The sequence below is a fragment of the Corapipo altera genome, unplaced genomic scaffold (genome assembly GCF_003945725.1).
Source record: "Corapipo altera isolate COAL_440 unplaced genomic scaffold, ASM394572v1 64, whole genome shotgun sequence".
Taxonomy (NCBI): domain Eukaryota; kingdom Metazoa; phylum Chordata; class Aves; order Passeriformes; family Pipridae; genus Corapipo; species Corapipo altera.
The window spans coordinates 10351189-10377075 of NW_020884893.1; the positions used below are offsets into that span (position 1 = coordinate 10351189).

At 64.3% G+C, this 25887-nt stretch overlaps 7 protein-coding genes and 1 long non-coding RNA gene across 8 annotated transcripts in view; 4 read left to right on the plus strand and 4 right to left on the minus strand.

Moving 5' to 3' along the window:
• Positions 1–297: 297 nt before the first annotated feature.
• TNNC2 (troponin C2, fast skeletal type) lies at positions 298–2020 on the minus strand. The gene is made up of 6 exons (XM_027646294.1): positions 1920–2020; positions 1142–1193; positions 903–1046; positions 702–816; positions 488–624; positions 298–409 (listed from the first exon to the last, which is right to left on the minus strand). Exons 1-6 carry the CDS (start codon positions 1920–1922, stop codon positions 378–380), a joined length of 483 nt encoding a protein of 160 aa, XP_027502095.1. The 5' UTR covers positions 1923–2020; the 3' UTR covers positions 298–377.
• Positions 2021–3817: 1797 nt separating this feature from the next.
• Positions 3818–5891, plus strand: SNX21 (sorting nexin family member 21). The gene is made up of 3 exons (XM_027646291.1): positions 3818–4175; positions 4343–4497; positions 4800–5891. Exons 1-3 carry the CDS (start codon positions 3905–3907, stop codon positions 5469–5471), a joined length of 1098 nt encoding a protein of 365 aa, XP_027502092.1. The 5' UTR covers positions 3818–3904; the 3' UTR covers positions 5472–5891.
• Positions 5892–6182: 291 nt separating this feature from the next.
• Positions 6183–8982, minus strand: ACOT8 (acyl-CoA thioesterase 8). Its single transcript, XM_027646082.1, has 7 exons — positions 8878–8982; positions 8380–8825; positions 8148–8284; positions 7730–7955; positions 7322–7479; positions 6787–6978; positions 6183–6609 (listed from the first exon to the last, which is right to left on the minus strand). The coding sequence occupies exons 1-7, from the start codon at positions 8980–8982 to the stop codon at positions 6491–6493; spliced, it is 1383 nt and encodes a 460-aa protein (XP_027501883.1). The 3' UTR covers positions 6183–6490.
• Positions 8983–9528: 546 nt separating this feature from the next.
• Positions 9529–10561, plus strand: LOC113948587. Its single transcript, XR_003528193.1, has 2 exons — positions 9529–10094; positions 10246–10561. It is a non-coding gene; the product is annotated as an uncharacterized LOC113948587 (long non-coding RNA).
• A 1361-nt stretch (positions 10562–11922) lies between these two features.
• On the minus strand, positions 11923–14954 carry NEURL2 (neuralized E3 ubiquitin protein ligase 2). The gene is made up of 2 exons (XM_027646292.1): positions 13638–14954; positions 11923–12272 (listed from the first exon to the last, which is right to left on the minus strand). The coding sequence occupies exons 1-2, from the start codon at positions 14311–14313 to the stop codon at positions 12157–12159; spliced, it is 792 nt and encodes a 263-aa protein (XP_027502093.1). The 5' UTR covers positions 14314–14954; the 3' UTR covers positions 11923–12156.
• A 106-nt stretch (positions 14955–15060) lies between these two features.
• CTSA (cathepsin A) lies at positions 15061–19379 on the plus strand. Its single transcript, XM_027646290.1, has 15 exons — positions 15061–15126; positions 15321–15487; positions 15559–15670; positions 15792–15842; positions 16126–16212; positions 16311–16466; positions 16817–16908; positions 17214–17298; positions 17432–17523; positions 17728–17806; positions 17897–18045; positions 18118–18193; positions 18305–18394; positions 18521–18622; positions 18765–19379. Exons 1-15 carry the CDS (start codon positions 15076–15078, stop codon positions 18846–18848), a joined length of 1473 nt encoding a protein of 490 aa, XP_027502091.1. The 5' UTR covers positions 15061–15075; the 3' UTR covers positions 18849–19379.
• Positions 19380–19665: 286 nt separating this feature from the next.
• Positions 19666–25154, minus strand: PLTP (phospholipid transfer protein). The gene is given in 17 exon segments (XM_027646289.1): positions 19666–20002; positions 20096–20172; positions 20255–20318; positions 20472–20514; positions 20590–20657; positions 20811–20972; positions 21071–21130; positions 21279–21455; positions 21592–21683; positions 21800–21863; positions 21978–22041; positions 22178–22333; positions 22468–22596; positions 22669–22768; positions 22985–23100; positions 23862–24046; positions 24048–25154. Coding segments are annotated over 17 exon segments (2028 nt in total). The 5' UTR covers positions 24378–25154; the 3' UTR covers positions 19666–19861.
• A 713-nt stretch (positions 25155–25867) lies between these two features.
• The window catches only part of PCIF1 (PDX1 C-terminal inhibiting factor 1), a 10759-nt gene continuing 10739 nt past the window's right edge, over positions 25868–25887 (plus strand). The window contains exon 1 of the mRNA XM_027646288.1: positions 25868–25885. The gene's annotated coding sequence lies outside the window, so the exon portion shown is untranslated. The remainder of the gene's footprint in view (positions 25886–25887) is intronic.

Genomic DNA, 25887 nt, shown 5'->3' on the forward strand with positions numbered 1-25887 from the left:
GGGAACCACAGCCCTGTGCTGCCCCTCCAGCACAGGACTGCGATGTGAACTTGCCTGGCATAGGGCACCCGCCAGGCATGTTCCCCTCCCTGGGGAGCAGGGCAGGGGCACAGTGCCGCAGCCCCCTCCCCGTGCACCCCCAGTGAAGTCCTGCACAAGCAATTCAAGCCTTTCCTCTTTTATTGAGGCTCGAACCAAAGCCACAGCTGACAGATGGGAGGAAAAGCTCAGCCGCCGGCAGTGGGATGAGACCGAGGCCCTGGCACGGAGCAGGGTCTCAGCCAGTGCTGGGGGCCAGGTGCTGCAGAGCTGCTGCTCCCTGGGCAGTGGGGGAGCGGGGCTGGGTGCAGCAGCCGGCCCAAGGAATGTCTGGTCCCTTACTGCACACCCTCCATCATCTTCAGGAACTCTGCAAGAGAGGGGCAGCCTCAGCTCACGGCCCTGCCCTGATGCACAGCACAGGCACCCGTCCAGGGCTGCTGCTCACCATCAAAGTCGATGCGGCCATCGTTGTTCTTGTCTGAGTCCTTCATCATGTCCTCTATGTCCTCGTCGGTGACAGGCTCCCCGGTGGCCCTCAGGATCTCACCCAGCTCCTCAATGTCGATGAACCCATCGGCATTCCTGAAGGAGGGTGAGGGTGGGATGTGACCTTGCTCATCCCTGCAGGCAGGACGGGCCACTTCACCCCCACCACTCACCGGTCGAAGATGCGGAAGCAGTTGGCTAACTCCTCCTCAGACTTGCCCTTGGCGTCCTCTTTCATCTGGCGCACCATCATCACCAAGAACTCCTCGAAGTCGATGGTACCGCTGCCTGCAGGGAGGAAGCTGAGCACAGGTCAGGCTGCCCACCCAGTGCCCAGTGCTCACTCCTGTCACCCACCACCAAGGGCTGCTCACCATCCTCATCCACCTCCTCGATGATGGCGTCCAACTCTTCTTTGGTGGGGTTCTGGCCCAGCATCCTCATCACTGTCCCCAACTCCTTGGTGCTGATGTCTCCACCGCCATCAGCATCAAACATGTCGAAGGCGGCTTTGAACTCTGTGGAGAGGGAGGTCAGGGCCAGGCAGTGGGGCAGATCTGGGCCCCAAGCCATGGCCATGTCTGGCCCCTCTCCCCACTGCCCCTGCACTCACCCGCAATCATCTCCTCACTGAGGAAGGCACGGGCTTCTGCCTGCTGGTCCGTCTGCCAGACGAAGGAGAAGGGGTCATCGTGGCCACCCACATCAGGCCAGAGACCCCTTGCACAGTGTGGCCTGACAGCACAGGGCTGTGGGGAGAGCCCTTGCCCTGCTGCAGGACGATGAGCCACAGCCCTCAGCAATCCCTATGGTTACAGTGCTTCCCGGGCATCCATGAGCGTGGGGGCTGCAGGGAGCCACCTGCCCAGGCCCCCCACCATGTGGAGGGCTCCATAGTGCAGGGGCCATGGTCCCTGTGTGCAGCCTTGGCATCCTAGGCATGCAACACTATTTTTGGAATCTCCTCAGCTCCCCTTGTAGGGATCATTGGAACTGGAGCCGTGGCACCTGTCGGCCCCGATCGAATTTCTGCTGGAGGCGCAGGCTGGCCGTGGAACCGGCGGTGACACCGTGTCGTATGACCCAGCGCTCGGCTTTCAGCCACCCACTGCCACTGCCACCTCTGCACAGCCCCGAGCTCCGGACAGGGCTGAGTCCCCAGGAACATAGTGCCCCCCAGGCATGTCCTGGGGGGACCTTGCACCTCCCCAACACCTTCCTGCCCTCACCGCCACGGCCAGCCCAGCCCTGGGGACTCTCTCCCCGCTGCCCTCCACAGAGGCACCTCCGCAGACCAGATTCCCTGGAGCATGCAGTGCCTGGTGCCTCCTGCCCGATCAGGTCTCATCCTGGCATGCAGCACAAAGCACACAACACACAGGGGCTCTTACCATTGTGGGAATTTACTGTGCTTCCCAGCCCCAGAGAATCACCAGCTCCTGCAGCAGGAACTCCCAGAAGCACCGCGGTACCCCTGGCACCCCAATTTGTAGCGTCTGCTCTGTGGGCTGTGCCCCCAGCTGCTGCCCCTCAGCCCCCACAGCCTATCAGCACCCTGGTAGCACCCGGCCCCGCTCACCGGCAACTGGCGCCTTTACCTAATTTAGCCAAAGCTTTATTGGCCAAGGGTTGGGATTAACGTAGGGCTGAGGCTGGGATGGAAATTCAAGCCCTCCAGGAGGGACACTGGAGCTGTGGCAGGAGGGCGGCTCTGCCCACCCCCATAGCACCTCCCGACCAGGGAAACTCAGCAATGAGGGGGTTAAAAATAGCCCTGGAGCTGTCAGCATCACCCAGGCAAGGGAGTCAGGGTCCCCCCTGCACCCGGGGGGCACAGAACATTGCCCACTGTCCCCCAGACCAGCAGCTCTGCCTGGGACAGGCTCTCAGCGTGAACCTGGGCTTCCCAGGAGCAGTGTCCCTTCCCTGCAACCCCATTTTCTGCTCTGGGAGCCCACGGTAGAGCTATGCTGCAGCCCTCTACCCCCGGTGAGAAAAGGGTCCCCAGTGGGACCTGGGGCACAAAGTCCCTGGAGGGTTTTGGAAAATAAGCCCTGCAGTTTAGAGTCCCCAGCAACATTGGCACCTGGGTCCGGAAAAGGCTCTGTCTTTCCGTGCTTCAGGGGAGTGGGAATTATGCCCGTTGCCTCTTGGAAGGCTCAGCCCTCACACCTGCAGTCCGTGCCAGCCACCGCTGCCAGGGGCTGGTGGCTCTGGGAATGCACTGGCCAAATGACCCGTGCCCTGCAGTGCTCTGGGCCTCAGGGGTGCAGTGGGGTCAGGTTGATGGATCCCTGTCCCATAAGCTCCCAGTGACAGGGACACACAGGGGTTCTCTGGCTCGTGGTTTTGCTGGGACCCTCATTCCCCAGGTGAGACCTGGGGACTGCATGAGCCCAGCCCCGTATGCACTGCACCCTGCCCAGGGGAGGGCAGGGGTCTCGTCTGACCGGTGGGGTGCAGGGTGCTGGAGCAGCGTGCAACGGGCAAGCAGGGCAGAGTGATGGCAGCAGCTGGGCTGCTTCCTCGATATTAATAGACATTCCCAAGGAAGTGCTGAGGAGTGAGCGGGCGGGCACTAAAAAAGGCCAGGCGAGTGCCGAGGGTGAAGCCTGGCCACAGAGCGCGTGGCGAGGCTGCCTGGGGCCAGGGCGGAGGGTGCCAGGGTGGCCTGGGAGATGTCCTGCTGGGCTGCAGCCCAGTGGAATCAGGAGCCTGCATCTGGGGTACCAGGATACATGGGTGTTGGGGTACCAGGATGTCAGGCTACTGGGGTGCCAGGCTACTGGGGTACCAGGGTATGGGGTATCAAGACCCTGGGGCCCCACAGTGCTGGGCACCTCAGTGCGGGCTCCTGTGGCCCCAGGGCGGGTACCAGTGGCTCGGGCTGACCAGGACATCTCGGACAGGGGACAGCGGCAGCAGCTGGTGCGGCAGCGGGCAGGGGCTGCGGGCAGCGCCGGGCTGAGCCCTGACTCTGACCCGATCGTGCCAGGAGATGCCGGAGTGGCCTATCCCGATTTCGATCGTGCCGGACGGTGTCGGGAGGAGCCGATCCCGATCCCGCCGGGCGGTGCCGCAGGGGCCGATCCCGATCCCGGCCGTGCCGGGCGGTGCCGGCTCCGCCGCCCCGATCCGGGTTCCCGGCGGAGGCGGAGCCGCGCAGGGAGGATCCCGGGACGAGCCGTGGCGGAGCGGCCATCGCTCGGCACCGCCTGGCTCGGCCCGGTCCGGCCCGGGGCAGCGCGAGCGGAGCGGGGCGGGGGCAGCAGCGGGGGGTGCCCCGGGGCCGGGCTGTCCCCGCGCGGGGCCGTGCCGCGGTGGGCAGCCCCCGGTCCCCCCGTGTCGGGGAGCCGGCCCGGACCCCCGGGCAGCGATGGCCGCTCGCATCCTGCACCGGCTGCGGCACGCGTTGGCCGGCGAGGGCGGCCGGGAGGAGCCGGCGGGAGGCGGCGGCGAGGCCGAGGACTGCCCGGAGAGCTCGGAGCTGGAGGACGACACCGAGGGGCTGTCGACGCGCCTCAGCGGCACCCTGAGCTTCACCAGCCACGAGGACGAGGAGGAGGAGGAGGAGGAGGACGGAGCTAGCGAGGAGCTGGAGGAGCCGCCGCAGGCGCAGGGAGCGGCAGCAGGCACGGAGGACGGAGGCAAGTGCTGGGGCGGTGAGCTGGGGGGACTGGGGCGACCCCCCTCCCCAGGGCAGCAGCACCCCGGGGGGACCCGTGCGATGGTGGGGTCCGGCAGCCCGGAGGTGTCGGGGGGCTGGCAGAGCCCTGTCCCCACGCTGGGCAATGACACCCCTCTCCCCGCACAGAGTGGGGCCCCGCGGCGGAGCGCCCCGGCGGCAGCCTGCTGACCCGGCAGCTGCAGGAGCTGTGGCGGAGGTCGCGGGGCAGCCTGGTACCGCAGCGGCTGCTCTTCGAGGTCACCAGCGCCAGCGTGGTCAGCGAGCGCTCCTCCAAGTACGTGGTGAGTGAGCCCGGCATGGCTGGGCAGGCACAGGGTGGGTGTGGGTTTGGCTCTCCTCCGGGCCAGGGGTCCCACGGGGCTGGTGCTTATTTCTCTCTCTTTCCCCTTGCTGCTTGGATGGTGTTGGCGGCTCAGATGAGCCTCAGGTAACTATCTCTGGTGGGTGCTGTGGCTGTGGCAGCCCAGCCCACTCCCTTCTGCCCAGGCAAACCCCCCCAGCCCTTCTGTGGCCACACACCTGGCTCTGCCAGCCCCAGGAGCAGCGCACCCGTGGCACTGCCTGACACCCGGCTCCCCCGCAGCTCTACACCATCTACCTGATCCGCACCGGCCAGTTTGACAAGGCCCCCGCCACCATCGCCCGGCGCTACTCAGACTTCGAGCAGCTGAACCGCCGCCTGCGCTGCCGCTTCGGCTGCGACATGGCCGGCGTTGCCTTCCCCAGGAAGAGGCTGCGCCGGAACTTCACCGCCGAGACCATTGCCAAGCGGAGCCGAGCCTTCGAGCAGTTCCTGTCCCATTTGCACTCCATCGACGAGATCCGCCGCTCCCCTGAGTTCCTCGAGTTCTTCTTCCTGCCGGACCTGCGGGCCGCGCAGCGCCTCACCTGCACCGGCATGTACCGCGAGGCCCTGGCCACCTGGGCCAACGCCTACCGGCTGCAGGACCGGCTGGGGGTCTGCAGCTCCGGCCGCTTCCTCCTGACGTTGGCCGGGCTGGCCGTGTGCCACCAGGAGCTGGACCAGCTCGGCGAGGCCCACAGCTGCTGTGAGCAGGCACTGCAGCTGCTGGAGGCCCAGGGCAGCCACCCGCTGCTGGGGCCCTTCCTGCAGGCCCACATCCACCTGGCCTGGAAGGTGGGCAAGGACAAGCGGCGCTCGGAGGCCCGGCTGCAGGACCTGCGGGAGGCTGGGCTGCCCCTGCAGCAGCAGCCCTCCCTGAAGGAGTGCCTGATCAAGGAGCCTCTGGAGTGAAGCAGCCCGTGCCTGCCTGGGCAGGAGGGCAGGGGCTGCAGGGGACTCGCACCCATGGCGGCCAGGAGCAGGGCACTGCCGTGAGTGGGGATGTGGCAGGGATGCAGTGCCACACTCCCATGGCAGCATGGCCCGTGCCTGGAGCTGCCTCCTAAATGCACTTTCTCTGTGGTTAGTCTGTCTGGTGGGACTGGGGGCTCACAGGGGTTCACAGAGGTCCACCGCCCACAGTGACGTTGCTGGAGCCACTCCCCCTCTGTGGGGGATCCTGGAGTGGCTGGGACTTTAGCTGGGACATACTGGCACCGCACAAGGGAACGGGAAGGCTTTTGGCAGGGTTTGGGTCTCTTGCCGGGAACTTCCCATAAAACTTATATAATAAAAAGGACTTTATTAAATAAAGTCTTGGCAGGAAGAAGAGCAAAGTGCCTGCTGTGTCTGTTCCACCCCATGCCCCCAGGGCACCATCAGGGGGAGGCCTCAAGCCTCCACATGGAGGTGGGAGCTGCCTCATCCCATTTCCCTGGCTCCCAGCTGGGCCCAAGCCTGAGCCCAGCCCTGGGGAGGAGCCCAAGGGCAAGCAGAAGCAGCAACTGAGGCACCGGGGCACAAGCAGGGCAGGAGAAGCGAGAAAGGGAAGCAACGTGTGCCACAGCAGCACACGTGGCACAGGTTCCCCTCCTGACTCAGCCTGTGGCAGGGGCAGAGCTGGTCCCCCATTACTCCACTGCTGCCCGCCCTTGGGCAAGCACAGTCACAGATCCAAGGGGACAAACTCCAGGCAGAGAGTCCAGCTCTTCACCCAACAGCTTTATTTTAAGTGGGTGAAGGGTGGCTGATGGCACCCAGTTGGTCACACTGATGCTCTGTGGGTCACCGTCCGTCGCAGACACCTCTGGCACTTGGACTCCCCACTGGGCTGGATCCAGCCCAGTCTCCTTCCTGCTGCTGTCCAGGTCCTGTCTTGATCCCAGGGTCCTTTGCTTGGCATGCTTGAGCCCCAGCTTGTGACTCCTCAGCTACAGCTTGCTCTGGTTTGGTCTCTGTTCCACCCTGATGACTCCTTCTTGTGCACAGGTGACAGCCAGGACCCCATCCCTGCGCCACAGCCGTCCCTGCACCAGGCCCCGGCACCCGCCTGCACAGAGGAGCTGTCAGAGTGCAGCCACCACCCCCAGGATGGGTAGGGCAGGAGAAGTGAGAAGGGGAAGCAACGTGTGCCAGAGTAGCACCTTCCCCTCTCGTGTCCCAGCCTGCTGCAGGGACAGGCTGGCTTTGGCCTTGTGGATCCCCAGGGGACACAGCAAGGACTCACCAGCCCAGGGGCTCTCGCACTCATAGAGCATCCAGTGGTCAGCTCGGAAGGGCGCGTGGAACCACATGGAATGGTCGAGGGACACCATGAACTTGATGTGGTACTGCCGGTGCGGGAGCAGGGCCGTGCCCAGGAAAGCATAGTCGGAGATGTAGGCGGCCACACAGCAGTGCACCTTCATGTCTGTCTCCCCTGCAGAGCAACCAGCACTGCCCGTCCCGTGGGTGCCCATGGGACACGTCTGGGGCACAGAGCTCCACTGCCCCAGGGACAGCTGCTGGCCAAGCACAGCTGAGATTCTTCCAGACCAGCTCCCCTTGCCCCCCAGCACAGCTGGGAGCATCACCTTATGCTCCTCACCCACATCTGCATTTCAGCCTCGAAATGCCCAGGCTTCCCCACAGGCTGGGGTGCAGGCAGCCCCCAAATCACAGCCCTCCCAGCCCGTTCTGTCGTGACAGTGCTCCACAGGGTGAGGTAGAGTCTGAGCCCTCGGCTCAGGAGGCACCTGGACCACCTTCCCGGCAGGACCCACCTATGTAGCCTCGTGCTCGCACCCAGAAGAGCTGCTTTGGCTCCTGTGGCTCTGAGCTGAATATATCTGGTGGGTTCACAGGTTTAATATCAATTGGCACATCTTCGGCTTGGATCTTGTTGAGATGTTTCCTGTATCTCTCAGCCAGGTTAGGATTCCTGCAGCATGGAGAAATGAGGTTAATGCCAGGCAGGCAGAGGCATGTCCTGCTAGCAGCAGCTCCAGCCCACAGACCCAGGGGCACACAGAGAGAGGAGGGGCACGGCTCCTGTCCTGTCCTGCCCCTCTGCTCTCCTCCCAGGCATGTTTGGAAACTCCTCAGGCAGCCACCACAATCCTCCTCCGCACCTCCCTCTGTCCCAGCCACAAAGAAGGGCGTCCCCAACATGCCCCTTCCTCCCCACTCACTGCAGGAACTTCTGGATGAGCTCCTCCTGTGTCAGCAGCTCCTCGGGGGGCGGCACGGTGGGCATGGTGAACTGGTGCTGCACCGGGCTCCCCTGGGAGAGCTGGAAGGAGGCCTGGCAGGTGAAGATCGGCTTTCCGTGCTGGATGGCCTTCACAGAGCGAACGGAGAAGCTCTTCCCTGTACGAGTCCTCTCCACCTCGTACAGCACCGGCACCTTGGGGTCCCCTGGGACAGCACAGCGACATTCTGCCGCCGAACCACGGAGGGGACCTGCCCAGCAGGGGCCGAGCCCGGCGGTGCCACCCGCACCCTCCCTGCCGGGATGGGGCCGGGATGGGGCGCCTGCTCACCCTGCGGGGTCCCCCAGCCTCCGGGCCGCCGCCCGGTCCCGGCGCCCCCCGAGCCGCGGATCCGCACCTGTCCGCACGAAGTAGCAGTGCAGCGAGTGCACCTGCTCGTCGCGGCTCACGGCGCGGGCGGCCGCCACCAGCGCCTGCCCCACGATCTGCCCGCCGAAGAGGCGCTGCGTGGCGGGCACCCAGTGGTGCCGGCCCCTGCGGGGAGAAGGCGGTGGCGGCGGTGAGCGGCGGCGGCAGCGTGTGGAGAGGCCGCCCCGGTCCCGCCGGCCCGGCGCCCCCGCGCAGCGCACCTGAAGAGGTCGACCTCCAGCCGCTCCAAGTTCAGCACGCTGGTGATCAGCACGCTGCGCAGGTCCCCGGGAGGCGGCGGCGGCCGCCCCGGCCCCGCGCCCGCCCCGCCGGTGCCGCCCGCAGCCTCCATCGCCTCCGAGACCGGCGGCCCCGACGGCGGCAACTTCCGCCCGCCCGCGCGGCGCGCACCGCCAGATGATTGGATGGCAGAGCTGTCAGTCAGAGGGCGGGAGCAGGATGCTCTGTGCTGGTTGGCTCGCCTCCTGTCAATCCGGAGAGAACGGCGCTGACTGGCCACGATCAGGGCGTGGGCGGTGCCCCACGGTTTAACGGCGGCGGATGGTCGGGACGGGTCCCGGAGAGACCGAGAGGACCGAAGGGGTCCCGCCGCGGAATTGGGCGCCCGCTTCCTCAGCTTCCGGGACTTCAAGGAGCGCTTCCGCGCCTACAAGCTGGAGGATGTGCACTGGGTGAGCCAGGACTGCCACCGCCGCTACCAACTGCCCTGCCGGCACATCCTGGCCGTGCTGCCGGAGCACGGGGCCGTGCGGAGGGAGCTGTGCTATGCAGGCGCTGGCAGCGGCGGTACCGGCACCCCTCATCCCCCTGGGGGCAGCTCCCCGGGCCGCGCTCGGCGGGCAGCGGGCCCGAGAGCAGGGAGGAGAGAGTCCATCGCTCAGCCTCGAGCTGACCCGCCTGCTGCTGCACAGCAACGGGGAGCAGCTGAAGGAGCGCAGCTCCGCGCTGGCGGCCACCTGGGCTCGGTCACCGGGGGAGGCAGCCGGGCAGGAACCGGTGCCGGAGGGCCGGACGCACCGAGGAGCGGTGCGCTCCCGGTGCGATGCGCGGCGGCCGCTCCGGGCGGCGCCCGAGCGCTCCGGTCCCGCCGCGGCGGGCGGGGTCGAGTCCTACCGCGGTGATGACGCCCCGCGCGGCTCCCTCTCCAGACCCTTCACCGTCCTGGTGGCCCTCCTTTGGATGCTCTCTAATAGCTTAGTGTCTTTTTTATATTGTGGTGCCCAAAACTGCACACAGGACTCAAGGTGAGGCTGCACCAGTGAATATTAGAGCAGGATAAGTAGAGTAGGACAGTCACCTCCTTTGAGTGGCTGGCAATGCTTTGCCTTATGCACCCCAGGACACAGTTGGCCCTCCTGTCTGCCAGGGCACTGTTGACTCATATTCAAGTTGCCATCAACCAGGACCCCCAGGTCCTTTCCCAGAGCGCTGCTCTCCAGCCTCTTGTTTCCCAGTCTATACACACAACCAGAGTTGCCCCATCCCACGTGCAGAACCTGGCATTTGCCCTTGTTAAACTTCATATAGTTGGTGATTGCCCATCTCTGATTTGTCGAGGTCTCTCTGCAGGGTTTCCCTGCCCTGGAGGGAGTCAACAGCTCCTCCCAGTTCGCTGTCATTGGCAAATTTACTTAGTATTCCTTCCAATCCTGTGTCCAAGGTGTTAATGAAGATGTTGAGAACTGGGCCAAGGATGGAGCCCTGCAGAACCCCATTAGTGACCAGATCCCAACCTGATGTCAATCACTATAAGTGTTTACGCCTGACCTGTGAACAAGTTGCTCACCCATCACATAACACGGTTGTCCAGCTGTGGGCTGGACATCTTGTCCAGAAGAATCCTGTGAGAGACAGTATCAAAAGCTTTGCTGATGTCCAAAAAGACTATGTCCTCTGGCTTTCCTAGGTGAACTAGGTGAGTTACCCTGTTGTTGAAGGGAATCAGGTTCAACAAGCAGGACTTCCCCCTCCTGAAGCCATGCTGCCTGTGACCAATGTCAAAAACACCTTGTGCTCCAGGTGTTTTTTGATACCTTCCAGAATAATCTTTTCTATGATTTTACCAGGTACTGAAGTGAGGCTGACAGGCCTGTAGTTTCTGGGGTCCTCCTTCTTGCCCTTCTTAAAAATTGGGACAACGTTCACCAGCTTCCAGTCAGATGAGACCTCTCCAGATTTCCAGGACTGCTCAAAAATCATCGAGAGAGGCTTTGCAATGACATCAGCTAGTTCTTTGAGGATTCTCAGATGAATCCCATCAGGCCCCATAATAACATGTGACAAAATCATTTCATCTGTGGCCAGCGCTCACAGGTCCTTGCACCATCCAGCTGTGGGGTGTTGTGCAACAGAGCCAATAAATCAGCCTTGTGCTGTTTGGGAGCTGTGTCTGTCCCTGCGCCAGCTGCAGATGCCCCTCCCTGGCCAGGGGATGGGGTGCCAGGCGTCAGGCAGTGCTGCTTGGTGGTCGTGTGCCACCGCAGTGCCCCGGGTGGTGGGAAGTGGCAGTTCTTGAGGGTGGCAATCCCACTGCACTGCAGCCCCACTTTGGAGAAGGGGAGTGGTTTATCTGGTTTCAGCAGCTGCTCTCAATTCCTCAAGAAAGAGGAACCCACCCCCGTGTGCAGGGGTCACTGCCGGGCAGATAACGCCGGGGGAGGTGGGGAGCAAAGGCTACACGGCTGGGGGAGGGAAAACAGCACGGAGAGCAAACGCCTGGCCCACGGCTGCTGCTCTGGGGTGAGCTCCCTGGCCCTCTTGCAGCCAGAGCAGCTCCAGCAGCTCCCAGCCTGTTGGTGGGACATGGCAGGGAATGCCAGAGACCTCGCTCCTGTTGCATGGTTTGGTCACGATCCATGTTTTCCCTGATCAGCGCTCCTTTCATTAACACTTTGGTGTTGATGGAGTCAGCCGTCACTGCGGGCTGGGGATTTCCTTTGAGACAGAATTTTGTAACATGAGCTGATACTATCGAGTCTCTGACTAAATATAGCATCGTGTTTCCTAAAACACCTTTCTGTAAGCTTGGAGCTGCTTGTTTCTCCCCTTGGCCGTGCTGTGGAAGAGGCCTGGAAGGCTCTGCCAGCCCCCTCACCATCTCTCTGGCACCTCTGGGTACCCCTCTGGTTTTTGGAGGGCTCTTCCCCACCCTGCCTGTTGCTCTGCACAACTCCTACCCTGCCTCCCCTCTCCAGCCCAGTACAGGCGCTGCTGGATCCTGGCTGCCATCCCCACCAGCCGGTGGATGAGGAGTCTGGCTGAGGGCACAGAGCCAAGGAGTGCTGGGCTCCACTCCCCAGGCAGGGAGGCGGGATGGCTGGGCCCTGCACAGGGTCACCGTGACTGGCTCTGTGGCCACAGGCACGTGCCCAAGCAACGGCTGCTGCCAGCGCTGCTCTCTGGGTGCTCCGGCGTCCGCCCCCGTCCCCCTCCTAGCTGAGCACACAGGAAATAACTCATCGCTCTCCGGGTAAACATATTTCCCAAGAGTGAAACTGCCCAGCCAGGATGAGCGTCTGGCTGTAATTTACCTCCACGTGAGTGCCCTCCCACGCTCCACCCACCCCAGCGCTCACTCTGATCCACCAAGGCAATCCCAGCATCATTCCAGAGCTACGGACAGGTCCCGAGCCCCATAGGGCTGTGTGTGGCCTGTGCTCCTTTCCTTGCTGCCGGGGGAACTGCTCCACAAGTGGCTGCTGAAGCACAGGAGGTCTCAGCGCCCCAAGCCTCCTTTGACAGACTCTTGTCTGGAAGTGCTTTATTGCTCTCTCTGAACCACATCAGCTCCCTGCCCACACTCTGGCCCTGCAGCACCGTCCCTGTGGAAAATCCCAACACCATGCTGCCTGTTCTCATGTTGGCCCTTTGGCAGCACGTACCGGGGCGAGGGGGCAACAAAGGGCATGGATCCTACCAGGCAGCCATCACTGGGGACCTGTTGGCAGTGGGGACAGCCCAGCAGTGCCCTCAACACCTCACTCATGTTGGCAGAAGTTCTTGAGCAGCTGGGGCAGGTCCAGGCCCTCGATAGCCAGGCGGTGCACGATGTGCTTCTGGATGACCAGCCGGCACAGCGTCTGCAGGGAGGGAACTGGAAGAGAACAGAGAGAGCAGCTGAGCTGGGCGAGTCAGTGGTGAGGCTGAGCACAGAGGGGGGTAGGAGCTGGTCTGGGCATCCTCAGAGGTACTGGAGTTAAGGGCAATGGTGGGGTGACTTTGTTCTGCAGCATCACCCTGCCCTGGGCTCAAGCCAGCTGTGCAGGACCTGGTTGCTCCCACAGGGCTGAGAGCTTAAGGGCCCCAGGCAGCAAAGCTCTTCCCATTAATAGGAGGAAGGCTGGGAAACAGTTATGCTCCCAAGCTGTGCAGGACTGTGGCTTGTTTGCATTTCTTTCTCTGGCGGCTCTTGAGCAACTCCCCAGGGTCTCATGTGCCCACACTGCACTTCCCTTACATCCCACTCCCTTAGTCTGCTTCCACTGGCACCAGCACCAGGCTGGCAGGTGGGTACCCACTGGCCAGGGCTGTGCTGCCTGCAGAGACAGTGCCCACCGTGCCTTTGGGACAGACCACCATCAGCTATTCCCGGGGTGCTTGCCCAGGCTCTGCCTGGCTCCTGCTGCTGTGACACAACACCCTGTGGGATTCCTCCTCCCAGAGCCTCAGGTGGCTCTGCAGCCCAGGTGCCATCCACTGTGGTCAACACTCTCCTCAGGTGTTAAACCATGGAGAATCCCAGCCTTGGGACAGAAGCAGCTGTCCTTGGCACCAAAGAGGGAAGCAGTGGCTCCCTGTGGTGGGAGCAGCTGGTACCCTGGTGCTTGCTCTCATTCTTGCTCAGTCTCACCTGATCCTCAGCATCTGCTGATTTTTCCAGCGCTAATTAGCCCTCATTAGCCTGGCCCCTCCCATCCAGCCAAGGGATGCAGGATAATGCCCAGGTTCTGCCTGGCATCACGGGGTTTCTGCCCAGGGAACGCCATGTCCCTGGCATGTGGCAGATGCGGAGGTGCAGTGTGTCATACTGGGGTGGGCGGTGGGTGTAGGTGGGTGTTTTGGTGCCAGGGCAGGACGTTGGTTGACTGCGGCTGCCGCGTGGTGTGGATGAGACTGGGCACAGTGAAGCTTCACAGCCCTGGGGCAGCCCCAAACAGCCACCCCCATTGCCTGACTCAGGAAGGGTGGCCAGCAGGGCTGCTGCACGGGAAGTCTCCCCTTGGCCCCAGCGCAGCCCCCAAGGCAGAGATTTCAGCAGACACTGCCCATCAGCGGCACTGTGGGTCTCACCTGTGCTCCACAGGAGCCACGGGCTCTCCTGTGCCCTGCACCCCATGTCCCTCTGACCAGGGTCATGCTCTGACATTCCCACTCTTGGGGACTACGGGGTGACCCCACCAGAGCCCCCCCACTCCTGGCCAACACAGCACATGCCGCAGGGATGGGGGCAGGTACCTACAGCCATAATCCACTGGGATAACCCGGACGCTCTTGGTGGAGGCGAAGACATCAACGACGGCGTAGAGCGGGCGGGCGGTGGGCAGGCCCCTGGCGCTCGGCCCCATGTCCTCGCCGTTGATGATGATGTGCATGTCGGCGGTGCCGTCGGGCTGTGGTGCGTATAGCACCCCGATGCGGCTGCACCGGGCGGTCGCGGGCAGCACGTTCATCTTGTACAGGTCGTCCAGGATGTGGCTGTAGCGGCCGGGCCGGCTGCGCCCCACCAGGGTGTCGCGGGGGATCCGCACCCGCTCGATCAGCAGGAAGGGCTCCCAGGGCGGGCCCCGCTCCCGCGTCTCCTCCCCATCCACCACCACGCGGTTGTGGCTCCGGGTGATGGCGAACACCCAGGTGTCCCCCATGTTGACCAGGTCCGGCAGCGAGTACTCAGGCACCACCTCCAGGCTCTGGGGATCGTGGGCCGTCAGCCCCACGCGCAGGTGCCCGCACCAGCCCAGCTCCTTCTCCTCAATCTCCACCAGGAAGATCTGCCCAGGTGCCAGCGGCTCCTGGCTGAAGCAGAGCCCGTTGGCGAAGCTCTCCACCCGCGTGGCCAGTGTGCGCGAGGCGTCCAGGCGGACATTGGTGCCGTGGACGTGGTGGAAGCGCGCAGCGAGCCGGCACCGGGCAGCCATCACCAGCAATGCTATTTTTAGCTGTCCCTGTCACAGCTGCTGTGAGGTGGTGACAGCCTGTCTGGGACGGACAACCAGAGGGCTCAGGGGGATCCTAGTGCTGCAGGGGAAGGAGTGGAGGGGACCCTGCAGTTGCTGGGGCACAACCGGGCCCAATCCAGCACACAGAGACTTCACACAGTGCCTGCCCAGTGCTGCCACCTGGGCCGGGGTGTTTGGCTGTGCCTGTGATGGTCAGCAGGGACTGGTGGTGCTGGTTGTACGTGGCTGTACCCAGTGATGCCTGGCAGTGCCTGGTGGTGCTGGCTGTACCCAGTACTACCTGGTGGTGCCCAGCGGTACCAGCTATACCCAGCAGTGCTCAGTGGTGCTGGCTGTACACGGCGATGACTGGCAGTGCCTGGTGATGCCCGGCTGTACCCAGCAGTGCTGGGTGGCGCCCAGCTCTGTGCGGTGGTACCCAGCGGTACCGGCCATACCCAGCAGTGCCCGGTACCCAGCGGTGCTGGGTGACACCCGGCTGTAACCGGTGGTGCCTGGTTGTGTCCACCCCGCCGCCAGCTGCTCCCGTTGTGGTGCGGGGGCTCCACCGCTCCCCCCCCACCTCGCCATCCCCCGCTCCCGGTCCCGGGGCCGGTCCGGAGCCGCTCCCACGTGCGCGGGCGGGGGCGGGGCGGGGCCGGCCGCCCCCGGGGCGCTGATTGGCCGCCGCCGGGCCCCGCCCCGCTCACGTGAGCGCCGCAGGTCATATGGGCGCGTGTCATGTGCCCGGCGGGAGCGGAGTCTGCGACCTCCGCGCCGGGAGCGGCCGCGGTCAGCGGGCACGGGGGGAGCGGGGCACACGGCACGGGGGGGGGCCGCCACTGGCGCCAGGGGAGCGGGCCGGGCACAGGGGTCAGCCCCGCATAGGGGTCAGGCCCGGGGCAGCCGTGCCGGGGCGCTCGCGGGGCGCCGCCGCGGCCGTTCGTGGCCGGCAGCGCCCTGACCGCGCCTCTCGCCCGCCGCAGATGGGGCCGCTGCTGCTGTTGTCGTCGGTGCTGCTGCTGCTGGGGCTGAGCCGGGCCGCCCCGCCGGAACACGAGGTGACCTACCTGGCCGGGCTGCCCAAGCAGCCCTCCTTCCGCCACTTCTCGGGCTACCTCTGCGCCGGGCCGGGCAAGCACCTGCACTACTGGTACGTGGGGCTGTGCCTGGCGCTGGGATGGGATCGGCCGGCACTGGGCACTGACGGCTGCGCGTCCGCAGGTTCGTGGAGGCCCAGAGCAACCCCCAGGGCAGCCCCCTGGTGTTGTGGCTGAACGGGGGTCCCGGCTGCAGCTCCATGGAAGGCTTCCTCAAGGAGCATGGCCCCTTCCTGGTTAGTAGTCACTGCTGTCCTGTGACTCAGGAGCACAGGGAATGACTGGATGCATGGCATGAGCCATCCTGCTGTCCCCAGCCTGGCTTAGCCCATGGGTCACCGCCTTCTGCTTCTCCAGATCCAGCCCGATGGGGTCACGCTGAAGTACAACGAGTACGCCTGGAACAAGGTACGGGTGCAGGCGCTGCCGCCCTCCGTGGCTGCCGGATGGGGTGGCCCTGAGCCAGTTCCTCCTGCCCTCTCCATGGAGCCAAACCTCCTGCTACCCCACCCCGCCCAACACACCCTCTTCTCCAGTCTGCTGAGCAGCACAGGAATGTGGCCACCCCAGCACAGCCCTGGGGCGGGCCAGGCACCCGTGGGTGCTGCCATGGGTGAGGCCAGCGGCCCTCGGCTTCGCTGAGCCAGAGGAGGGTGTCCCCTGACCGCCGGCTCCTCTGCTGTCCTCGCAGATTGCCAACATCCTCTACCTGGAGTCTCCCGCTGGGGTCGGCTTCTCATACTCTGATGACAAGAAGTACGGCACAAATGACACAGAGGCGAGTGACTGGCGTGCTGGGAAGGCCCTGCCCCCCATCTGCCCTTTGCGTAGTGTCCAGCCTCACCACCTGACCCTGCCTCCTCCTCCTCCCTGCAGGTTGCTCACAACAACTACCTGGCACTGAAGGATTTCCTCCGCCTGTTCCCTGAGTACTCCAAGAATGATCTCTTCCTCACAGGGGAGAGCTATGGGGGGGTCTACATCCCCACGCTGGCAGAGTGGGTGATGCAGGACCCCAGTCTCAATTTGAAGGTGGGTGGCTGGGCTCTGCTGGGGAGCAGAGAGCTCAGCACAGCCTCGCTGGGGCCCTTGAGCAGCACCAGGGTGGGGACTGGCCGTGCGTTCAGTGTGCAAGGTCCCCTCCAGGACAGAGGGCGGGCCTGGCCCTGTGGCCTTTCACGTCCTCCTGGGGTGCTGGCAGAGGCTACTGGTGGACGTGTCCATCCCTGCTGCTGGGGAAGCGTCCTCAGGCACCCCCGACCCTCCCTGTTCCCTCTGTGGAGTAAACAGTGCCACATCTGCTTCCTGCCTGGGGCCGCTGTGCTGCAGCCGCCCCGCGGGGAGCTGGAACACAACAGGGTTGTTTTCTTCTTGCCTTGCAGGGAATCGCTGTGGGAAACGGCCTCTCATCTTATGAGATCAATGACAACTCCCTGGTTTACTTTGCCTATTACCACGGGCTGCTGGGGACCGAGTAAGAGCAGGGGGAGTGCTCAGTGTACTGTCCCTGTGTGAGCAGGAGTGGGGCACGGCCAGGGCTTGGGCTGGTGGGTTGGCGTTGTTGGGACAAGGGTGGCTTCCAGCCTGCCCTGGGCCAGCAGTCAGCCTGTGGAGGTTGCCCTGCATCCCAGGCAGCTCCCAGGTGTGTATTTGTGGGGCGCAGAGGGCACCAGGCCAAGCCAGGTGCCCTATGGGTGCTGGACAGGGAGCTGCAGCACAGCCGTCACGTCAGTGTTGCTGCCTGGGCAGTGCAGTCCAAACCCTGGTCTCTGCCCACAGGCTGTGGAAGGACCTTCAGGCCTTCTGCTGCTCCGAGGGGAAGTGCAACTTCCACGACAACTCCAACCTGAACTGCACGCTCAAGGTGAGGGGAGGTGGAGCCCCTGTACATGTGCCCAGCGAAAGTGTCTGTGAGCAGCACCCACCTGGCTCTGGGTGGGTCCACGGTCCCAAGAGGGTCTTGCTGAGTCCCAAGCCCTTCTTGTGGCTCCTTGCAGATGGGCGAGATGATTCAGATTGTAGAGGAGTCTGGCCTCAACATCTACAACCTCTATGCCCCGTGTGACGGAGGTGTCCCTGGGAGTCTGAGGTAAGAGTGGCCTCAGGGAAAAAGGGTCTCCAGGCACCGGCTCACTTTGATCCCACTGGCAGAAGGACATGATGGGCTGGGCAGGGGGTCCTTCTGGGACAGGTGGATGGTGTCTGGCTGCTGCCAAGAACTTGCCCAGAGAGGGCCCTGAGCCCTTGTTTCCCCAGGGCTTTCAGCCTATCCTCGTGCTGATCCTGGCTGCAGGTATGAGGGTGATTATCTCATCACACACGACCTGGGCAACTCCTTCATCCGGATGCCTCTGAGGTTCTCCTGGCGGCAGGTGAGCTGAGGTGCCCGTGCTGCTGGGCTGAGAGCAGCCTGTGCCTGGCCAGTGGTGCTGCTGTGACAATGACTCTCCCGACTCTCCCAGAACCTGTTTCGGATGCCAGTAGCCCGGAGGAAGGTCCGTATGGACCCGCCCTGCACCAACTCCACAGCCCCCAGCATGTATCTGAACTCCCCGGAGGTGCGGAAGGCTCTGCATATCTCCCCCGAGGCCCCGGAGTGGCAGGTGTGCAGGTGAGAGAGGTGTGGGTGGGCAGGGACTACACAAGCAGGAGCAGCTGCATGATGCCAACACTTCCTCCGCAGCTTTGAGGTGAACCGCAACTACAAGCGCCTGTACATGCAGATGAACGAGCAGTACCTGAAGCTGCTCGGGACCACGGTGTGTGCGGGGGAACCCACGGACCCTGGGAGTGGCTCTGCCAGCCCAGCCTCCAGCCTGGCTGGGGTTGGTGTCCTGGCCAAGGGCTCACCCCCTCTGTCTGCTCCACAGAAATACCGGATCCTAGTGTACAACGGGGATGTTGACATGGCCTGCAACTTCCTCGGGGATGAGTGGTTTGTGGACTCCCTGTGCCAGAAGGTAAATGGGCAGGGCACGGCCCAGGCCAGGCCAGTCCCTGGCTCCAGGCTGTGTGCTGGGGCTGACTGCGGTGGGAGCGTGGGCAGGGCTGGCCCCAGGCACTGAGGGCGCTGCCATCGCTCCCAGGTGCAGGTGGCTCGACGGCCCTGGCTCTACACTGAAAATGGTGAGAACCAGATTGGGGGCTTTGTGAAGGAATTCGCCAACATCGCCTTCCTCACTGTCAAGGTAGGACTGAGGGCTTTGGGGGCCAGGGTCGGGGCTGCGGGTGGGTGTGCTGGACACCAAGGCTGCAGTCAGGGTAGGGTGGTGCTGGCTAGACTGTGGCAGCACCACAGCCATGCTGACTGCTGCTGCCCCTTTCCTGCAGGGAGCTGGCCACATGGTGCCCACGGACCGGCCGCTCGCTGCCTTCACCATGTTCTGCCGCTTCATTAAGAACCAGCCTTACTAGGAGCTGCGGGGGCAGCGCCCGGTGCGCCGGCTGCCCTCACCACCCCACTGCCCTCACTACCGGCACCTTGCACAGCCCAGTCCTCGCTGCTACTCGGCTACACCACAGACCTGTCACACCTGCAGCCTTCCTCCCAGCTGGACAGGGCTGCCTGCTGTGGGTGGGGGGCATGGGATTGAGTCCTGAGGGCTCTGTCGTTTATGGGAGAGGAGTCATGTACCTGCTGCAGCCGCCTCCTCGCTTGTGGCTTCCTGTCTTACCTCCCCCCTGTCTGCAGCAGCAGCTGCTACCCTTCCCAGGCAGGGAGCAGTCCTGGCACGTCCCCGTGGCCCTGCACACACAGGGCCTGGGCAGGCTCTGAGGAGCAGCAGTGGAGGATGGCTGGGCCCTGCTCTTTCTACCCTGCTCCCACCTCTGCTCCCACTGAAGGAGGCTCAACCACCACCACCACAACAATCCCACTGCCAGAGCACACAGTGCTTCAGGAACTTGCAATAAACTCTCTGACCGAGGTGGTTCTGCTCCTCCTCACACCCCTGTGCCAGCCCCTGCTTAGCTTTCCTCTGCTGAGGAGTACCAGTGAGTGCTAACACCCTGTGCCAGGGAGCTCTGGGCTTGACCCCCTCTGCAGGGGTCCCTGCAGCTTGAAGCAAGTGAACTGCCTGAGCAGCAGCAGTACAGTTACTCTGAGCCCTCTGGCACTACTCTGAGCTCCGTTTGCTCCCAAGGACCTGAGCTGGGCAGCAGTGCTGGCTGCCTCCTTCCCATCTCCATGCCGTGTGTCCCACATGGGCACATCCTCCAAACAACAGGCCTGTGCATTTGGAGGCAGGTGGTTTATTAGTGTAATGAGAATGGGTGCAGCAGGGTTTCCCAGAGCATCCCTCTCCACCTTGCTGCGTCCCACCAGGGCATGGGCACCCTGAGGATGTGCCAGTGGTACCAGGGAAGCTGCTTCCTACCTACAGTCTACGGGTCCAGCCCAGGATCTGCCCTCAGTCCAGGGAGAAGAGCTAGAGTGAGCCAGGGTCCAGGCTGGGCTCTGCAGGCTGGGAGCTGGGGTAGGCAGTGGCGGTGGGCACAGGGCGGTATTTATCAATCACCTCCCGCAGCCCCTTGGAGAAGTGGAGATCAGCTCCCACTGTGAGGAATCCCTGGGGGAGGAAGAAGGTCAGTGTGAAGCTGGGGGTGACAGTCCCTTGCCCAGCAGGGTGTGGGGGCCTGGGCTGTCTCATCTCGCCACATACCGCGTGGTTGGTGACCACCTCCCTGGTGAAGTCCATGCCTTCAGGCAGGGGAATCTGCACTCCCTTCTTTGTCCTTTCTGCGGGGAGGGAGAGACAGGGTGAGACTGAGCCCCTCTGAGTCCCTGCCCAGCCCAGCTGCACAGGAGCAGCGATGCCTACCATTAAGGATTGGCATGATGGTCAACTGCAGGAGGGTCTTCAGTGGGGCCTGCAAGGAGAACAGCTGCGGGAGAGGAGCTGAGGTCAGTGCAGAGGCAGAGCTGCCAGTCAGGGTGGGGAGGACTGCAAGTGGGAGTCCTGGGTGGGCAGCACCTCCCCAGCCCACCCTACACTGTGGCTGGGTGGAAGGGTCCCCAGGCCATCACCATGCGCTCACCGCCAGTGACTCCAGCGCTGACTGCTTGGAGTAGATGCGAAACCTGGAGGGGAGGAAGCAGCCGTGAGTGGGGTGCAGACAGGACTGTCCCCATGCCCCCACGGGACCCCAGACGTACCGTCGCAGGTCCAGCTGCACACGCAGCGCCTTCCCTTGCAGAAACACCTTGGCACTCAGCTTGGTTTCCTGGGGAGAAGGAGGGCTGACTCACAGCGGGCAGAGGGACAGCCAGGCCAGCCCAGTGTCCCTCTGCTCTGGGACACCGGTGCCTTCCCACACAGGATGCTCCTCCTGTGTGCACCAGAGTAGCCTCACAAAGAGCCCTGGCCTCCCCCTCACCACAGTCATGCTGGAGAGCTGGACGGGCGGGCGGTCCGGGGGCACCAGTGAGATGTTCAAGAAGGCAGAGACGGAGACGGAGGTGCCCAAGGGTTTGATGGTGCAGCGGGGGGGAGCTGAGACCTGCAGCACCAGCCGTAGCGGAGCATCCACAGAGGGGCTCTGGGGAGGGCAGGTGAGCTGGAGGCAGGGAGCAGGGCAGGGCTGTGCTCTGCCCCCAGGCTCTCCCGTGCCTCCCACCCCATGCGGGGGCTCCTCACCAGCATGAAGATGGTCCCGAAGAAGGTGGCTCTCAGCAAAACCTCCAGATCCTTGGGCACCTGCGAGGAGAACAGACCACCAGAGGGGAAGTGAGGCGCTGCTGTGGGTCCCAGCAGAGCCGCTCCCTAAACTGCACCTCCTCTGCTCTGCGGCACAGCCCAGCCCTCCCTCCTGCCTGCGCACAGCCAAGTGTCCGGCGCTCCTTACCTTCTCCCCCTGGAGCTCAATGTTCAGCACTCCCGCCTGGAAGTACGAGAGCATAGCTGAGTCGAAGAAGTACTCGGAGAAGGCAACGTAGACCATGCGTTCAGTCTCCTTGATCACTGGCTCCACTGCATGGTTCTCCAGCTCCTGGTCCTCTCTCACCCGTGGGAAGAACATGCCCTGGGCCAAGAGCAGGAGAGGTTCCCACAACCATGGGGCAGCCCACCCTGCTTGCTCCGTGGAGCCCAGTGTGCCTGCTGACACAGCCATTCCTACAGGGATGGGAAAGATCAGCAGGGCAGGATCCAGTGTTCACCTTGAAGTCGAGGTCAAGGGTGTCACTGGAGACGGATGGATCCCGCAGGAGGGAGTAGTCAATCCCGATGTGCTCATCCACATAGTTCCTCACTGCCAGGGAAGATGTGCTGGTGTGACCAAGCCTAGAGCTGCCCAGCAGCCCGATGCCCAACCCTGCCTGCCCCAAGGTGAGCAGGATCCAGTCCCTTCCCCAGGGCAACACTCACCGGGCACTGTGTCCAGCAAGGAGTTCAGCAGCACCAGGCTGGCATGCTCCAGGGACGGGCAGATCTACAAGGCAAGGAGCTGGGCTGAGGGGAATCACTCCCAGGACTGGATGAAAAGCTGCACAGGCAGGGCAAGGCCTGTGCACAGGCTCCATCACCTGTCTGCGCTCAGCCCTACCTGCTGGCTGAGGAGGTAGCGCATCCCCGTGATGATGAAGGTGCTCAGGAACTCGTAGACCTTCCTGCAGGACATGAGAGCAGCTCTGCACTGCCTGCCCTCCCTGTAGCTCCGTCCTCATTCCAGCACACAGCTGGGCTGGGGAAGCACCCCAGGAAGGAGGTCAGGGAGCCAGGCACAGGCAGAGGGGTCTGGTGTACCTGAGTGTGCCGGAGAAGCCGGCGTGCATTCTGGCAATGGAGGCATTGCAGGTGATGTTGGAGATCTTGGGGCGCCCAGCCTCATCCTTGGCCAGCCGCAGCACCGTGTGGATTTGGACACCATCCGCAGAGGCATTGATGGACCCGATGTCATAGCTGAAAGCCAGGGAAGCAGATGAGAGGAGTACACAGCTCCTGCCACCTGCAGGGCAGCAAGGCATCCGTGGCACCCAGTGGGCACAGCTGTGGGGTGGGCTGGTGCCCGGGCAGCAGGAGGGGAGGCAGCTCACAAGAACCAGTAGAGCAGCTGCCTGCGGAAGCGCAGGCTGATGGAAGCGTTGTTGATATTGAAGGCGAGGTGCTGCTGGGGCTGGAAGTTCAGGTCTGAAGATGCCAGCTGCAGGTCCGTCACCCTGACCCTGCGGGGAGGGGACAGGAATGGTCAGATGGACAGATGGACCCAGGGAGCCGTGGGCAGGGGCAGCACTCACTGGCTGATGTTGTAGTGGAACTGCCCCTCCTTCCCGTGCAGGTCTGAAATCGTGATGTTCTGCAGCTCCTGCTCCACGAAGCGCAGCCCCTCCTGCTTCACTGCAAGGCAGAGCGAGCCCGGGCTAGGACAGCCGGGCTGTGCTGCCCTCCAAGCAGCATCGCCCCCGCCAGCCCCTGCTCCTCAGCCATCCCACGGGTGGGCAATGCAGGCAGAGCCCTACACAAATGCAGATCCCAGGAGCCAGGTGTCCAACCTCCCTCTTTCCCAGGCCCCGGGATCCCGGCTGGCCCCTTAACCCAAGTCCGGCCCCTTACCCAAATCCAGCCCCTTGGAAGTAATCCGGATCTTGCAGCCGGGGGGGCTGTGCGAGGCTGTGACCAGCCAGGGCAGGAGGAGGAGGAGGAGGCAGCTGCCGGCAGCCATCTCACACCTGGAGGCAGAGAGCAGGGTCAGCACGGGCTGGCCTGGCAGGCTGCGCGGGGGGCAGCACAGGCTGGCCCGCGGGGCACACAGGGCGCTCCTGGCCACTCTGAGAGGGAGGTGGCTGCTTCCTAACCTGCCCGGAGCATGGGATGACCGCAAGGAACACTCCACGGCTTCACTGTTACCCCTAAAACCACCCAGTGCTGTCCAGGTCTCCTTTGCCAGAGCCCCCGCCCCAGCGTGCTGCGCACAAGCCCCAGCACTGGCCCTGCGGGGCCCGAGGGTCCCACATCCCCTGGGCACACCCACTCCAGCAGTCCCCCCGCCCTGAACACACCCCGCTCCCCAAACCGCACGGCCAGCCCCGTGCGTGCTGCTGCAGCGGGGAGCCCCAGCACCCCGCAGAGGAGGGACCCCTCGTCCGCGGGGCTGCCCCACGGTCCTCACTGTACCCCCGAGATGTGCCGCCTGCCCCCAGGCTGGGCTGGGACGGGAGCTGGAGCCCGTCCATCCCGCAGCAACAGGCAGAGCTCCCTGCAAGGCTGTGGGATGGGACGGGGCTCCCCTGCAGCATTTTCCCCCAGGTCTGTGAAAGGAGAGGATGGGGGACCCCTCTCCCCGGGGCTGTGGGGTCGGATGGGGCTCCCCCACAGTGTTTTCCCCAGTTCTATAAAGGGAGAGGATGTTGATCCCCCGTCCCCGGAGCCACTGTTCTGCCCGAGGCTGGGGGGTTCCCCCGCACAATGCCGGCTCAGTTCGGGTACTTACAGCGAGGATTTCTTTGGCTCCCCGGCGTGGGGAAGCTGAATCACGTGAAGGCAGGAGAGGGGGAGAACACTACCAGCTCCAGGAGTTTCTTTTGAGCTGGCTGAAGTTCTCCTGCCTTTATATATCCCCCAGTTGCCACTCCTTGCTGGCCCACAGCTGGGAGGAGACAGCGGGACAGACGGACGGACGGGGAGGATGCAGGTCCGTGTCCCGCCGAGCCCGGCTCGCTGCCAGCATCTGCAGGACAGCGGCTCCCTCGGTCGCCTGGCTCCAGGCTGGCCACGCAGCCTCCTTTCTCCCCCCAAAAAACACCGCTCCTCGCATGTCCCACACACCCAGCCACAGCCCTGGGCCTGCCCAGCACCCCCTTGCGAGGGGCACTCGTGCAAACGGGGGCCGGGACGATCTATGGTTATAAAACCCCTGCCAGTGCTGAGCTCCCCCAGCTCCAGCACAGGCTCTGTGGCCCCGGGCCGGGGTTGCTGCCACGGTCTGGTTCGTGTACATGTCTGACATGAGCCTGAGCAGAGAAGCCGCCGAGGCTGTGAACCCTCAGTGCTGCCCCCACAGCTGCTGCACCGACCCCTGCGACCACCCGGGCAACTCTGTCTCTTCACGACGTGTCTCTGCCTGGCGTTCCCCTGCAGCCTGGGGGTCACAGCACTGTGAGGGGCACTGGCAGAGGGTCCCCTGCAGCACCCTTGTCACCATCCTGCTCCACCCCACCCGTCACAGGGAGGACGGGCCGGTCCTCAGCCTGGGGCTTCTTCCCAAAAATCCTGCCTGGGCGAGCCATGCCGAGGGGCTGCCCCTGCTCTCACCACCCCCTCGGCCACTTGAGCTGCCTCTCTCCGAGGACACTGTCCCTCTGAAGAGTTCCCTCTGTCCCCCGAGGGGTCAGTCTGAGCCGGCCCTTTGTGCCCGGGGCGGTTATCGGTGCTCTGGGCAGCAGAACCGAGCTGCTGGGAGCCCAGCGCGGGAGCCTCAGTGCTTACACAGCACTTATCCCCTCCAGAACTGCTGTGCCAGCATTAACTCATTAAACTGACCCCGGTGCTCCCGGAGCAGAGGGCAGGACTCCGTGGAGAGCGAGTGGGATGGGAAGATGGGAAACCCCTTGGAAAGCTAGCGAGCGGGGATATCCCAGAGGGAAAGTGCAGAAGAGGGATCGTGGCTGGGGGTGATGGCCCTGCGGCTGCCCCTGCCCATCTCCACAGGGGCCGTGGGCCAGCGCCAGCCATCGGGGCTGAGCCCGCGTCAGGACGGACACTCTGCAGCGTGGGTGCGCCGGGGGCACCGTGTCCCCCTTCTCTGTCCCGTGTCACCCTCCAGCATTAGCTGCGCAGCAGCACCAGCCACTGGCCCCGGGGCAAGGGAGTGACCCCGGCCAGCGCTGCACCGCGTCCCTCACAGCCCGGCCCCGCCGCCGGGATCTGCGGGAGGGGGAACGGCCACGGCAGCAGAGTATGAAAGGACGCGTCAGCGCTGCACCCGAGGGACCCCCGGGACCATGAGGGACCGCCAGGACCTTCAGGGCCCAGCAGCGGTGGCGGAGCCGGCCCAGGCCGAGGAGCGGCCGCTGTGCCCGGCGGGTAGCGGAAGCCCCGCGCCCGCACATCAATGCGGCCCTCCCGGCCCGGCCGCGGCCCCACCCCGGCGCCGCTGCGCTTCAAAGGCCCTTTGGTGGCGACCGCCGCAGCCGCGCCCTGTCGGTGCCGGGAACCACCCGCGGCGGGCGGGAGGGGCCCGGGGGGCCCCGGGACAGCCTGGGCGGGGCCGCGCCCCCCGCGGGGCGGTGCCGCCACAAAGATGGCGCCGGGTGGGAGGGGCGACCTCTCTCCCCCAGCGCGCATGCGTCGCGCGCTCCCCCGAGCGCGGGCTCGGCTCCACGCATGCGCCCCGAGCCCGCGGCCCGCGGCCCCGGCGCAAGATGGCGGCGGCGGGGCGGGCGAGGCGGAGGTGGGGCGGCGGCGGCGGCGGACGCAGCGGTGCCCGGTGCCTGCAGCCCCCGGCCTCACGCCCAGGT

Coding starts and splice junctions, on each gene's coding strand:
- NEURL2 (XM_027646292.1), bottom strand. CDS start 14,313: ATGGCTGCCCGGTGCCGGCTCGCTGCGCGCTTCCACCACGTCCACGGC. Junction 12,273..13,637: donor TATCCCAGTGGATTATGGCT/GTAGGTACCTGC, acceptor GTTCTCTTCCAG/TTCCCTCCCTGCAGACGCTG.
- SNX21 (XM_027646291.1), top strand. CDS start 3,905: ATGGCCGCTCGCATCCTGCACCGGCTGCGGCACGCGTTGGCCGGCGAG. Junction 4,176..4,342: donor AGCAGGCACGGAGGACGGAG/GCAAGTGCTGGG, acceptor CTCCCCGCACAG/AGTGGGGCCCCGCGGCGGAG. Junction 4,498..4,799: donor AGCGCTCCTCCAAGTACGTG/GTGAGTGAGCCC, acceptor GCTCCCCCGCAG/CTCTACACCATCTACCTGAT.
- ACOT8 (XM_027646082.1), bottom strand. CDS start 8,982: ATGAGGGGTGCCGGTACCGCCGCTGCCAGCGCCTGCATAGCACAGCTC. Junction 8,826..8,877: donor ATGTGCCGGCAGGGCAGTTG/GTAGCGGCGGTG, acceptor TCCAGCTTGTAG/GCGCGGAAGCGCTCCTTGAA. Junction 7,956..8,147: donor CTGCTACTTCGTGCGGACAG/GTGCGGATCCGC, acceptor GTGCTGTCCCAG/GGGACCCCAAGGTGCCGGTG.
- CTSA (XM_027646290.1), top strand. CDS start 15,076: ATGTGCCCGGCGGGAGCGGAGTCTGCGACCTCCGCGCCGGGAGCGGCC. Junction 18,046..18,117: donor CCGGAGTGGCAGGTGTGCAG/GTGAGAGAGGTG, acceptor CTTCCTCCGCAG/CTTTGAGGTGAACCGCAACT. Junction 18,194..18,304: donor TGAAGCTGCTCGGGACCACG/GTGTGTGCGGGG, acceptor TCTGCTCCACAG/AAATACCGGATCCTAGTGTA.
- TNNC2 (XM_027646294.1), bottom strand. Junction 625..701: donor TGCTTCCGCATCTTCGACCG/GTGAGTGGTGGG, acceptor ACCCTCCTTCAG/GAATGCCGATGGGTTCATCG. Junction 410..487: donor TGGCCGCATCGACTTTGATG/GTGAGCAGCAGC, acceptor CCTCTCTTGCAG/AGTTCCTGAAGATGATGGAG.